We start from the raw sequence: 13363 nt of genomic DNA, 5'->3' as shown, positions 1-13363 counted from the left end.
AACAGGATTTCCACAATCCATGGAAAGAAAAAGTACTTACCGTAAGTTTAGTGAGGTTACTGAACCTTCAATATACAAAAGTTAATTGTATTTCTATACACTAGCAAACAAAATGAAAATTATTAAATGATATGTATCACTGATATCAATGAAAATGGCAAAGTAAGGGACTCCAAATGCTGCTACTCCAAAGAAGAAAAAAAATTGACAAAACTGTCAGAATTAACATTTTCCAAACTGAAAATTAATCAAGGACTTACATCAACCCAAGGAACATTTTTTTTTTTTTAAAAAAGGCTGGTCCTTGGTAAGAGCAGTGATTTTGTGGCATATTTTAACTTACCCCAGTCCCATTCCCTGACAATTCCACTTCTAGACATATACCCCAAAAATGCAAAAACAGTGACTCAAACAGATAACTGTATATTAATGTTCACAGAAGCATTATTCAAAACAGCCAAAAGTAGTAAGAAACCCAAATGTACATCAACAGATGAATGGATTTTAAAAAGTACACATAAAATGGAATAGTAGTATTCAGCCATAAAAAGGAATGTAGTTCTGATACATGCAACAACCTGAACAGTGAAAATTTTAGGGTAAGTGAATTAAGCCAAACATAAAAGAGCAAATACTGTATGATTCCAATTGTATGAAATATCTAGACATAGACAAATTGATGAAGTACAGAGAATAGAGGGTACCAGAGACTGAGAGGAAGAGAAGGAAACTTAATGGACGTAAGTTTCTGCATGGGTGATGAAGAAGTTTTGCAAATAGATAGTGGTGATAATTGCACAACACTTCAGAAGTACTCAATGCCACTGAATTATACACATATAGTTAAAATGACAAATTTTATGTTGAGTTATTTTACCATAATAAAAAAGCAGAAAATTTCCCAAATTTGATGAAAAATATTAATCTACACATCCAAGAAGCTTAATAAACTGCAAGTTGGATAAATTTAAAGATATCTAGACCTTCACATGTCCATATAAAACATGAACAAATGGTGCTGGGACAATTGGTTATTCACACACTAAAGAATTAAGTTGGGCCCCTATCTCACACCATATACAAAAATGAACTCAAATGGATCAATGACTTAAATGTAAGAGTACAGTGAAAGCAATAAAATTCTTAGAAGGAAACATAGGTGAAAATCTGCATGACCTTGAAACAGGCAAAGGGTTTCTAGATATGACATTAAGAGCACAAGCAACTTTGGATCAAAATTTTAAACTTTTGTGCTTCAAAGGACACCATCAAGAAAGTGAAAAAACAACCCACAGAAAAGGAGAAAATATTTGCAAATCATATATCTGTTAACACTTGTATCAAGAATATATAGGGCTTCCCTGGTGGCGCAGTGGTTGAGAATCTGCCTGCCAATGCAGGGGACACGGGTTCGAGCCCTGGTCTGGGAAGATCCCACATGCCGCGGAGCAACTAGGCCCGTGAGCCACAATTACTGAGCCTGCGCGTCTGGAGCCTGTGCTCCACAACAAGAGAGGTCGCGATAATGAGAGGCCCCGCGCACCACGATGAAGAGTGGCCCCCCACTTGCCACAACTAGAGAAAGCCCTCACACAGAAACGAAGACCCAACACAGCCATAAATAAATAAAATAAATAGTGTTAAAAAAAAAAAAAAGACCTTCATAAAAAAAAAAAAAAAAGAATATATAAAGAATTCTTAAAACAAAAAGATCAATAACCCTATTTTTTAAATGGGCAAAGGATCTGAATAGACATTTCTCCAAAGAATATATACAAATGGCCAATACACACATGAAAAGCTGCTCAACATCACAGTCATCAGGAAATGCAAAGCAAAACCACAAAGATACAAGGATATGTTGTAAAACACAAGAAATATAGCCAATATTTTATAGTAACTACAAATGGTGTATAATCTTTAAAAATTATGAATCACTATGTTGTGCACCTGTAACTTACATAATATTGTCCATCAACTATATCAACTATTGAATTTATAACTCAATGATAAAAAATCATAATGAGATACCACTTTACATCCATTAGAATAGCTACAATCAAAAAGACAAACAGTAACAAGTGTCACCAAAAGAAATGTACTAGAATGTTCATAGCAGCAGTTTCAAAACAGCCCAAAACTGCAAGAAATCCAAATATCTATCATTAGCAGAACAGTAGAACAAAAGAACACTACAGAGCAATGATAATGATCTACAACTGCAACCAACAATAAGAATGAATCTCACAATTAGATTAAGAGGAAGCCAGACACAAAAGAGTACATATTGTATGATTCCATTTATGTTAAGTACAAAATTTTTAAAAAGTCTATGCTGCTAGAAGTCAGAATACAGATTAACTGGGGGAGGGGGGTGTTAATGACTAAAAATGAGCATGAAAGGGGCTTTTGAGGAGCTAGTAATTTCTATTCCTTGATCTGCATGCTTGTGAAAACACAGAACCCAGGTGTATTCAGTTACTGAAAAATCACTGAGCTATATACATTTATGATATAAGCACCTGCCTGTTGCTATATCATGTCACACTTCAACATAAACTTAGGTACAGTTATATTTACACACACAGTTATATTTACTGAGTAACCACTATATGCAAATTTCCTACCCTCAAATGTATACAACTAAAGAAAACAGCAATCAGGGACACCCTGAAAAATGACTGTTCCTGCTAGTCACCCTACACTAGTCAATAAGCCAGGATCAAGCACATAGAGCTGCAACTGGCTTATTTTTTTTTAACTGTTGAGTTTTTTTTTTTTAATTTATTTTATCCATTTATTTAATTTTTGGCTGCATTGGGTCTTCGCTGCTGCACACGGGTTTTCCTCTAGTTGCTGAGAGCGGGGTCTACTCTTTGTTGTGGTGCGCAGGCTTCTCATTGTGGTGGCTTCTCTTGTTGCGGAACACGGGCTTTAGGCGCATGGGCTTCAGTAGTTGTGGCACACGGGCTTCAGTAGTTGTGGCTCACGGGCTCTAGAGCGCAGGCTCAGTAGTTGTGGCGCACGGGCTTAGTTGCTCCGCGGCATGTGAGATCTTCCCAGACCAGGGCTCGAACCCATGTCCCCTGCATTGGCAGGCGGACTCTTAACCACTGCGCCACCAGGGAAGCCCTGCAACTGGCTTTTGACTGCTTCACTTAAATATAAATTAAATTGATTTAAAGAAAATTTAATAGTAAGGAAGATAGTCACTGTTCTGCAGAAAACCAAAAATTTTAAAATAAGAGCTATGTTTAGGAACGTTAGTGTCAAAACTGCTTCTTAAAGGGGGGAGGAGAGCAATGTTAAAAACGGAGTCTTTTTCTTAAATTTCCTCCCCATCATTGTTTGGTCCCCTGCAATTGTCATAAAAAGACTCAACTTATGAGACAAATAAGCCATACCTCATTCACCACCAAATTCCTCCCCACCTCACAACTCAACCAAAGCTATACTGAAATCCACAGCAAGTTTCAGCTTCACTAGGAGGGCCTGCTATTTAATGATTTATTCAGTGAGCCAAACATCTAATAGGCAAGGGAAAAGGATACCCCCAAGTTGCAGCAAAAACAATGATATATCTGATTACCATGCAGTTCCAAAAACTAAACTCTTTTATCATAAATATATTTGCACACCTGTAGCAATTTTATAAGTTCACTGTGGTTTTTTGTGAGTTTTGCTGTTGCTATTTTAACGAATCTGCCCATAGATAACCCAGAATTGAGCATAACTTTTATACCATCTCACCTCAAGTTCATTAGAGGGAGGACCAGCAGAGTATGGTAGAGTACTTCTAGACTTGAACAAAAAGTAGTCTACGATTTCTTCCCTTCCCCATATCGCCAATGATCCTACTCAAAGACAAAGACATCCCAGTTCATCTACACTGTGACTGACCAAGATTCACACAGTCCCCCTCTGTACTTCATAGCACACTCTAGAGGTCTTAGGAAAAAAAAAATCCAGTGACATTAGAAAGCAGAAGGAGGGACACCTACTGAATATTAATTCAAATATTAACAGCATAAAACATATGCCAAAGTATTTTTCTTTAAAGGTTTTCACCACCAGAATTTTTCTTTCTTTCAGCTCTTCCAAAATCAGGTTTTCAGTTTCATATCTCTGTCTTAAGTTCAAATTGTTCCAAAATGTGGTCCTTACCGTCTCTCTTGGAAAACCCTCTGTTCCGTGTTTGATTATCTTCACGGTCATTACTAGACTCTTGAATAAAAATTTAACATGTGAATAGCATCTAAATAATTACTTTAGTCTTTACATTAATGTAGTATCTAAAGAATAGCACTGTCACTAGAGAAATTAGTAAGAAAAAATAAATATCTTCATAAGTTAAAATATGAACATTTTAATTTTTAAAATAATTGTAACAACAGAAATACAAAGACATTATTTAGTCAATTCCCTATACAAATCACCTAATATATCTAAATATTAAATGTTAAGCGTATAATTTGTCAAATTCTGAGCACAGCCAAAAAATAAGAATTTTGTAAATATCAGTTTAACTAGAAACAGTTTCAGAAATATCTAACAATTAAGTAGTCAAGGGGATCTCAGAAATGCATGACTATTCTTCTTATAATGTCATCATTATTTCTGTAACTTGCCTTTCTTAATAAACCTGAGATGTCAGTGTTTTTTTAATATATGCAAACTTTCCCCCATTCATCTTAATGGAAAAATTGGGGGATATCCTGGCTTTCTGTTTTTACTGACATTATCAAGTAACATTACCAGGGTTTCTAAATAGTGGTATGAGGATCACTACACTGAAGGCTGCCTAAAAATTATTAGGAAAGTTGGAAAGAGTCCACCCCCAGAGATGTTTATTTTGAACGTGTAGAGTGACAGCAAGGAATGGATGATTTTTCTAAATTAAAAAATTATAACTTTTAGTAATAACTTTAAGCTTTCTAGAAGATTCCAATAAAGCCATGTTTGGGAAACACCGAGATGGTTTCAAGGGATCTTTGTACATATCACTAACGTTTAGCACCTGAGAACTTCAGGTCCCAGTGATGACACAAATGGCTAAACAGATTAGAAGCTATCAGTTAAGTTTCTGCGCAAAATACTAATCTACTCAATTAATATTGTTTTATAATAAACAATGACCCAGAGCTCTTGTTGCAGGCTCCTATTTGAGCTGGCATCAACAACTGACAAATATTCCTGAAGAGCCATCTAACATCAAGACAACTTTCTTAGAAGCAAGATATAATATGACAAGCGTGCTGAACAGTAAAGAAAGAATTTTGGAAAGATTCTTGGAATAATAATTCTGGAATAATGATGATGTTAGCTAATATTTATTGCCTTATGGGAAAAAAACCTATGAATTAATCTGGGGCCTGACAAGGAGAAAAAGGTCTCATATAATCTTTGGCCAATTGTTCTCCTAACACAAGCCCAAAGCTATTTTGACCACACTGGGAATTAAAATAGGCTGATGACATCAGCAGTTGGGTGAAGGGTACAATTACATTAGAAGAAGGGTGGAGGAAACCCTCTGTACTATTTTCGAAACTTCTTTTGAGTCAAATGATTTCAAAATAAAAAGTTATTAAAAAAATAATTTCTGTAGGTTAAAAAATAAAGCCAAGCACAAACAAAAATGAGACAATGATCCCAAGATCAGTTATAATCTATTAATTATATAAAAATAATAGTAATAACAACAAATAGAACTTAGTATCTGTCTGGCACTGCTCTAAATGAAGTCTGTTTTAACTTTTTAAGCCCTCACAAAAACCTTACAAGGTGGGTATTATCCTCAAATTATAAACAGAGAAAAAGAAATACAGAGAAGTTAAACAAATTTTTTAAGATAATACAACTGACAGGAGGAGCATCTGGGTCTCAAACCCAAGGTGTCTGAGCTCCTTATCGCTATACTATACCAGCTAGGGGACATGAGATTGCACAGAAAATAACCACAAAACACTCTATACATCTGTGTGCAGAGAAAAAGCTTCTATAATGATAGCAAAACCTGCTCCTGGGCTTGCCAACAACTGTGAGAGTGAAAGAATTTTTTAGGAATATACACAATTTTTTAGTTTAGGGGAACTAAAACTGAGAATAGAAAAAGCAAATAGATCAAAGGAAGAAAGTAGACCATTTTGGAGGAGAGAAGTTCTCTCAAGTGCTGTGAGAAATTGGAATTTGTGCTCAAAAGCACTCTGGCTCATCACTAAAGAGTCAACTGGGGAGGAATGTCTTTGATGAGTAGAAATGATCTTGAATACTAATTAAAAGTTGGAAAATTAGAACAAGGAGAAATGGAAAAGGATAAAAATGGTGATGATTTTCTTCTCTCAAATATTAGTTGCATGTTACATATGTTTTCATTAGAACAGGATAGGAGAAAAAGCAGACAAAAGCAGGGAGAATGAGACTGACAGTAGTTTGGGGAAGCAGTCTTAACTGATATAATAAAAACCCCACCATGTTCCAAAAGCGTTTTAAGGTGATCAGGTCTAGGTTTGGTTTAGATTTTGAGAATCACAGTTAATATCAAGTCTCAAATATTTAATGAAGATAGATGACATTTACTGTTTACCATGAATGTGCCTGGGACTAAGCTTCGTGCTTTTACACGCATTCTCATTTAGTGTGCCTAACAAGCTATAAAATGAATGGTCTCCATTCTACAGAAGAGGAAATTGTGGCTCCGAGAAATTAAGCAACTTGCTCTATGTTATTCAACTAGCAGATAGCAGAGCAGGGACATGAAACAAAGTCTGGAACTCCAAAGTGTATTATGTTATAAAGATTCCATAGTTCAGTGGTTACCAAACAAAAGAGGCATCAGAGTCACCAGGGATGCTTTTTAAATACAGGTTCCAGGGCCTCACCCAAATCTACTCAACCAGGCTCTCCTGCAAAAGTACTGTTAATTATTGTAGTCTACCTTCTGGTAACATTACTCTATTCTCATCATTCTCTGTATTCCTCCAAACCAGAGTGTCAGTACCTTTGACAGAAATGTCTTTGATTTCAGCAGTGATCCACAGTCTCATGAATCTTTTTCCACTGTTAATACTTATTTGAGTCTGAATAAAGACCTACATGTCTCAAACTGTATTTATATATGAAAGTGGAATTCTGATTCTTGACTTGCTCTTTCTACTATCCTCTTTTTCTTAAGGAAGCACAGCATTCAAAAGTTGCACTTTATAGATTAATTAAGGCAGGTGACAATAGGCCAAATTAGGATGGCTGAATTCTTGGTTAAGGCTCTGGCTATAGCTGCTTTATAAAGCTGGGTTTAAATAAAATAGAATTGGAACAGACTAAGATAATTAATCTTAGTTTCTCTTTAGCATGTACTCTGGACACTAAATTCTTAAGTCACTACAAAAAACAGTGAACTTACCTCTCCAGAAACTACAGCTATCACCTTCTTCAAACTTGTTATTTGAAAAACCTACAAAAATATATACAATTAAACTTGCACATTTCTGAAAACAACAATTACCTATACCTTTGTAGAAGAAAGAAAGGAAAAGAGAGAGAGAAAGAGAAACATAGAAACAAAGAAACACACTCTTTACAGGGACTTCTAGTTTTGATGCCCCTTTAAAACAGTATAAACCACATACAACTGTATATATAAATAGTGAATGAGAATTCATACACATTGTATGACAACTTCTTCCTTGTGTCAGTTTATTAAAATACCAGCCAATCTTATATTACCTCAAATGTCATATATTCCTCTATATGTACATAGCTGTGTGTGTGTTTGTGTGTATATATATCACTATAACCACTATGTACTTTCTATTCAAAATATAAAAACTTTTTAAACTTTATAAATTAACTTGTAATCTCTTCATCTGCTGGAGGACAATACAACTAAATTATAATCCAATATTCAATAATTTTCCCCTTCTCAATAACAAGGAAATTCTGCCAACTTCTTTTTGTTTACAAAATTTAAAACAAACAAGCTTTCATCAAGCTCTGCTTTCAAATTTCTCATTTAATAAAAACTTGTGTCTAGATTTATGCATCTCTGGAGCATACAGACATATCTCTAAAACGCATTTTAAAAGAACCCATCAAAATATTTCATAAAATTTTAAAAATTTGAGTCTTAATAAAATGATCTTTACTGCAGAGATACTCAGGGAATAATGTAAGTTAAAACTAATGTCAATATGCAATGCCTATCAATTAGTATCTAACCTAAATAATAAAATACATTAAATTATGGCTTCAGTACTACATAGACCAATCAGTTACTGTTGGACAGATGTTAAATTTATATGCAGGGACTTCCCTGGTGGCGCAGTGGTTAAGAATCCGTCTGCCAGTGCAGGGAACACGGGTTCGAGCCCTGGTCAGGGAAGATCCCACATGCCGCGGAGCAACTAAGCCTGTGCGCCACAACTATTGAACCTGCGCTCTAGAGCCTGCGAGCCACAACTACTGACCCTGCGTGCCATGACTACTGAAGTCTGCACGCCTAGAGCCCGTGCTCCGCAACAAAGAGTAGTCCCCACTCGCTGCAACTAGAAAAAGTCCACACAGCAATGAAGACCCAACACAGCCAAAAGTAAATAAATAAAAAATAAATTAAAAAAAAGAATCTATATGCAAAATGTCTACATATCAAGTCATTTAACATCTCAGGTTCAACAAATCTAATGTACCCTTCAGCATTAAACCTCTTGGAAATTTAATACCCAATTAGCATATAAAAAGTAAGTACCCTTTGGCCTCAATATATGATTGGATGACACTTCTTCCTTGAACAGATATGTAATTTCAAAATAAAGATAATCCCTACAAAAAGAGTATATATCACAAAACTTGGATTTTGAGTTTTTTTATCCATTTAAATATTTGCAATCTTTGAAGTTGGTTCAGAAAAGGATTACGTTCTACTGCCCTCTACAATTGCCCCTTCCCCTCCATACACCTCTCCCAGAAAAGTCAAGTGCTGGGTCTCCAAAATGCTTGAGAAAGTCTTCCACCTACACACTACTGGTCTTGATCTTAAACTCTTACCTAAGTTCTACTTAACAGTTTTTAAAGTTTTTATGGAAAAAAATGTAATTTCAAAGCTTCTACTGGTTCTTTGCTCAAGTAAAGATGGAGACTCAGATTCACCTTTGGAAGTATAAGATAGATCTCTTGCTTGTGGGAGCAGGGAAAGCAAGTCATGAGTATAGTAGAAAAGAACTGGGTTTCACCTGTGGGGTAAATCAATTTGAAGAGATGCTGCAGCAAGTAGCATGGCTTTTAAAAAGAAAAAAAAAAGCGAAATAGAATAGCAGACACATCCAAAGCAGCATAAACTGCTGCTCTAAACTATGACTAGGAAAGTGAAAGCACTCCCTTGTGATCGCCATAAAGTCTTGGGAAAGGCACACACTTTCTATGTATATTAAAGGGAAACAGAATTCAAAGACTATAAAACTTGGGGTCACTTAAGTTTTGATTGTAAGATATCATAAGCAGGTTACCTCTGTTTCCAAAACTCCTTCCAACTCCAAAATCACCCATTGTGGATGTATGCTCTCTTTTGTTAGACTCGCCAGGATCTGAAAAAGTTCAGATAGAGTTAAAACTCTTCAACATACAAAATCAAGTGTGCCACCAATAACTAGGAATTAAATGAATCTGTGGGTTAAGGGAACTCCCAAGGACAGGGAGAGAGTAGTACAGGAACTTAGAAAGATAAAATACACCTGCAACTTTTTTAAATCATTAAATTACACCAAAGTAAAAACAAATATACTATTGGTGAAATACAACTGTCTACTAGGTGTTATTTTACTAGTGACCTTTAATCAAGAAATTCAACTCTGATCTTCTATATACTGAAACCTCACCCTGATAGCTATTTACATTATACCCCTATGTGAAAGTCATTGCTACTGAAAATTTTACACTGTTGTCCTGCAATTATTCTATTTATTACTTATTCATTTTTCTAGTACTTCAGTCGCTCTCAGTCTTTCCACTTTTTAAAATTAATATTAGGAAGGGACTACATAATAAAGAAAAAAATGCTATGAATACCACTCCCCTTTACCTCCCACCCCTCCATAGTATTTCCTCATATCAGCCTTATTAGCTTTATCCCCCACTACACGGCTCTGAACACCCAACATTTTAATTCATAAAACAACTTCCCATACTCCACATTGTGAACTTCTAATATTTTCTACCTTCCTACATGCTGTTCCTTCAGCATGACATTCCCTGCTTTCCTATTTTTCCTAGCAAAATTCTTTTCACTCTTCAAAAGCCGGGTTCAAAAGCCACCTCTTCAGTGAAGTCCTCCTTCAGTCCTCCAGCCATAGTCAATCCTTCAGTCACATTCCCACAGCATACTATGTGTATCTCTTTTTTAGCAATATTTCTTTCCATGTGTTTCTCTACCACTAAATTAAGAATTTTCAGGGCAGAGTTGCTATGGCAAGCAGCACAGGTATTTAAAACAAAAACTTAGAACAGCCATCCAAAACGTCATAAACTGCCACTTCAAACTATCATTGGGATAACTATTATTATCTTGTGATCCTCATAAACTGTCTTACCTCTATCTGTAATATCCTAGTGCAGAGGAGTTAAGGGATCTGTGAAACTCCTAATGCCAAATGCAAAATTGCATATATGCAACTATCAGTATTTTCATCAGAGTCTAAAGAAGTGTGTGATTCAGGAAGTTAAGGCTTTTTAGGCCATACTTCACAGAAGATAAAAAGCTAATCAATATATATGTTAAGCAATTAAGAGTCAATTTCAAAACCATGTGACTAGATATGCAAGTTCTGAGAACAAATATCACAGAGATTGAAAATAGCTAAAATGTTAAATGGATCATTCAGGAAAGGGGTTATACTCATGGGTCTTCTATGAATTTCCAGGATTATATGTAGTATTAAAGATAACTTTTTTTCTTTTTTTATTTTAATTTTATTGGAGTATAGATGATTTATAATGTATTAGTTTCAGGTGTACAGCAAAGTGATTCAGTTATACATACACATATGTTCATTCTTTTTCAGATTCTTTTCAAAGATAACTTTTTAAAGTATTAACATTTACAAAGAGTTTTGATCAGAAATTTAATGTATTTCAACCTACAACATATGGAATTAACAATTTATAGTAAAGTCTCTCTCAGTGATGGCTCTCTCATTTAAAAAGGCTTTATTCAACAATGTTTAGAAGTCTTCATCAAAAAGTATCATAACCCATTCTAAATTAGGATTTTAAAATATATCTAAATATTAAATAGTTCCCTGAGTGTAATATTAAGGTATTTGTTATTTCTAATCTTAGTAGTAGCAAACAAAACCCACACTTCAACCTCTTAGCACTACTAGGTGCTCCAAATCATCAACGACTCTTACTTAATATGCAGGCTTAAAAAACAAAATGTATATAGGCATATTTAACAAATAAATTATTTCCATTAGTAGCAGAAACATGTCAAAACATAAAAGTTCACATTTATGTTAACTGTATCTAAAAATATTAAATTTTCCAAATGGCAAATGAAATACACGCATCAACCTTTAGTTTCCAATGAATAAAAGTATCTAGAAGGATTGACGTTTTTCAAAAAACAATACTTAATAAATTCAAGAATAAGTGTCATGTATATTTAAAACTGCCAATTAACCCTAGCTTACAGCATCCCATAGAAGAAATTTATTTAAAAATCCATATGACCATTTAATTTGAGGTTCTAATAATAAATATTTTGTTGCACTATAACAAAACATAGTGCAGAATATTTTCAGCATTTTAATATCAAATCTAAAAATGGACTGGAGGAAGGTATTTTGCTGGGTCATTATCTGTCAAATCTAGTGCTGGTTGTTCTAAAAGTAACAACAAAAAATTCCAATTTTGGGAAAACAACCTCTTAATATTAATGAGCTAACAGAACTGCTTTCCATACTGCCTTTTCTTGAGAAATATAAAACTTAAAAAAGAGGTCCTTCACACCATAATCTTTGGAGCTTTTACAAACATTCCTCCCATGCCAATTGTTGGGAACAATAATCACCAACACCTGAAGAAGCTCTGGGAAGCAACTCTCTTTAACCAATCTATCTAATCAATTTAACTACTGCCTTCTATCTTAAAAAAGTAAAGCAACAAAAAAAAAACAAGACATTAAAAAAAAAAAACTCATTATCCCAACAAAGTCTACTGTACACTAAGTTATAATAGATTTTACCTTGCACTAAACAGCCATAAAGGCCTCTATTCATTCCACTATTCAACTATTTAACAGAAGATTAAGGAAAGATACTTACCCCTGTTTCCCAAACTCCTCCCAGAGGCAAATCTGCTTCTCATGAAATGATCTCTTCGAGAATATCTATCATCCATTTCTAAAGCAAATAACATTTGAAGCAAGTCAAAATAACAAAAAAAGTACCCTGGTGGTAAGGAAACTTTAAACCTTCTCAATGTGCCATTAACATGGCAAAGGAAGAATTTTATATAGCACTAAGAAAGATGAAAAGCCTAGTAGAAAAATGGGCTATGAATAAGAATAGGTAGTCCTCCAAAAGAAAAAAAAAAAAAAAGGTGTCTCTCACTCATAATTAAAGAAATCGGAAACCAAAAAAAGGATATAATTTTCTCAACCACAACTGACTGGAAAAGTTTGCTAATACTGAGACTAGTCAAGGACATAGCGAAACAAGCACAAATCATATACAATATTGAAACTATAAACTGGATCAATCTTGATCTTGATTTTAAAAGAAAATACTTTTTGGAAGTATACTAGTATGATTTTCCCTGCGGATATACTCAGATGGTAACAGATACACACAAAGATGTTTTTATAAGCATTGTCTATAATAGCCAAAAAAAAAAAATCAAAGGAGAATAGGTAAATTACAGTCATCCACAGAACACTGTGCACATTCACAGAACTAAAAACATTAAAGAAGTTGACATTCAACAAGAGAATGTTCATAAAAACTAGCCACATGGAAGGACAAAATGCAAATTCAACAATTTCAAAAATCAATATCATATACACAAAATTCTCTAATTGCAATGCAATCAAATTGGAAGTTACCAAAAGAAAGACAAATACCGTATATTTTCACTTATATGTGAAATCTAAAAAACAAAACAAGCAAACAAATACACAAAACAGAAAAGAGTAACAGATACAGAAAACAAATAGTGGTTTGCCAGATGGGAGAGGGGTGGGGGAAGGTACGAAATAGGTGAAGGTGATTAAGAGGTACGAACTACCAGTTATAAAATAAATAAGTTACAGGGATGTAATGTACAGCACAGGGAATATAGTCACTGTCTTATACTAACTTTGTATGGTGTGTAACCC

At 34.5% G+C, this 13363-nt stretch overlaps 1 protein-coding gene across 3 annotated transcripts in view; it reads right to left on the bottom strand.

Moving 5' to 3' along the window:
• DDX4 (DEAD-box helicase 4) overlaps positions 1 to 13363 on the bottom strand; it is a 67479-nt gene that overhangs the window by 27664 nt on the left and 26452 nt on the right. For 2 of the 3 annotated variants that reach the window (XM_057540620.1, XM_057540622.1), the window contains exons 3-6: positions 12312 to 12389; positions 9498 to 9575; positions 7400 to 7450; positions 4165 to 4224 (exon numbers count right to left, since the gene is read on the bottom strand). In XM_057540620.1, coding sequence (XP_057396603.1) covers positions 4165 to 4224; positions 7400 to 7450; positions 9498 to 9575; positions 12312 to 12389 — 267 coding nt within the window. The remainder of the gene's footprint in view (positions 1 to 4164; positions 4225 to 7399; positions 7451 to 9497; positions 9576 to 12311; positions 12390 to 13363) is intronic. The other variant, XM_057540621.1, reaches the window with a different exon arrangement.

Source organism: Balaenoptera acutorostrata, chromosome 2, assembly GCF_949987535.1.
Source record: "Balaenoptera acutorostrata chromosome 2, mBalAcu1.1, whole genome shotgun sequence".
In the NCBI taxonomy this organism is placed as follows: domain Eukaryota; kingdom Metazoa; phylum Chordata; class Mammalia; order Artiodactyla; family Balaenopteridae; genus Balaenoptera; species Balaenoptera acutorostrata.
This window is presented reverse-complemented; position numbering and strand designations above follow the sequence as displayed.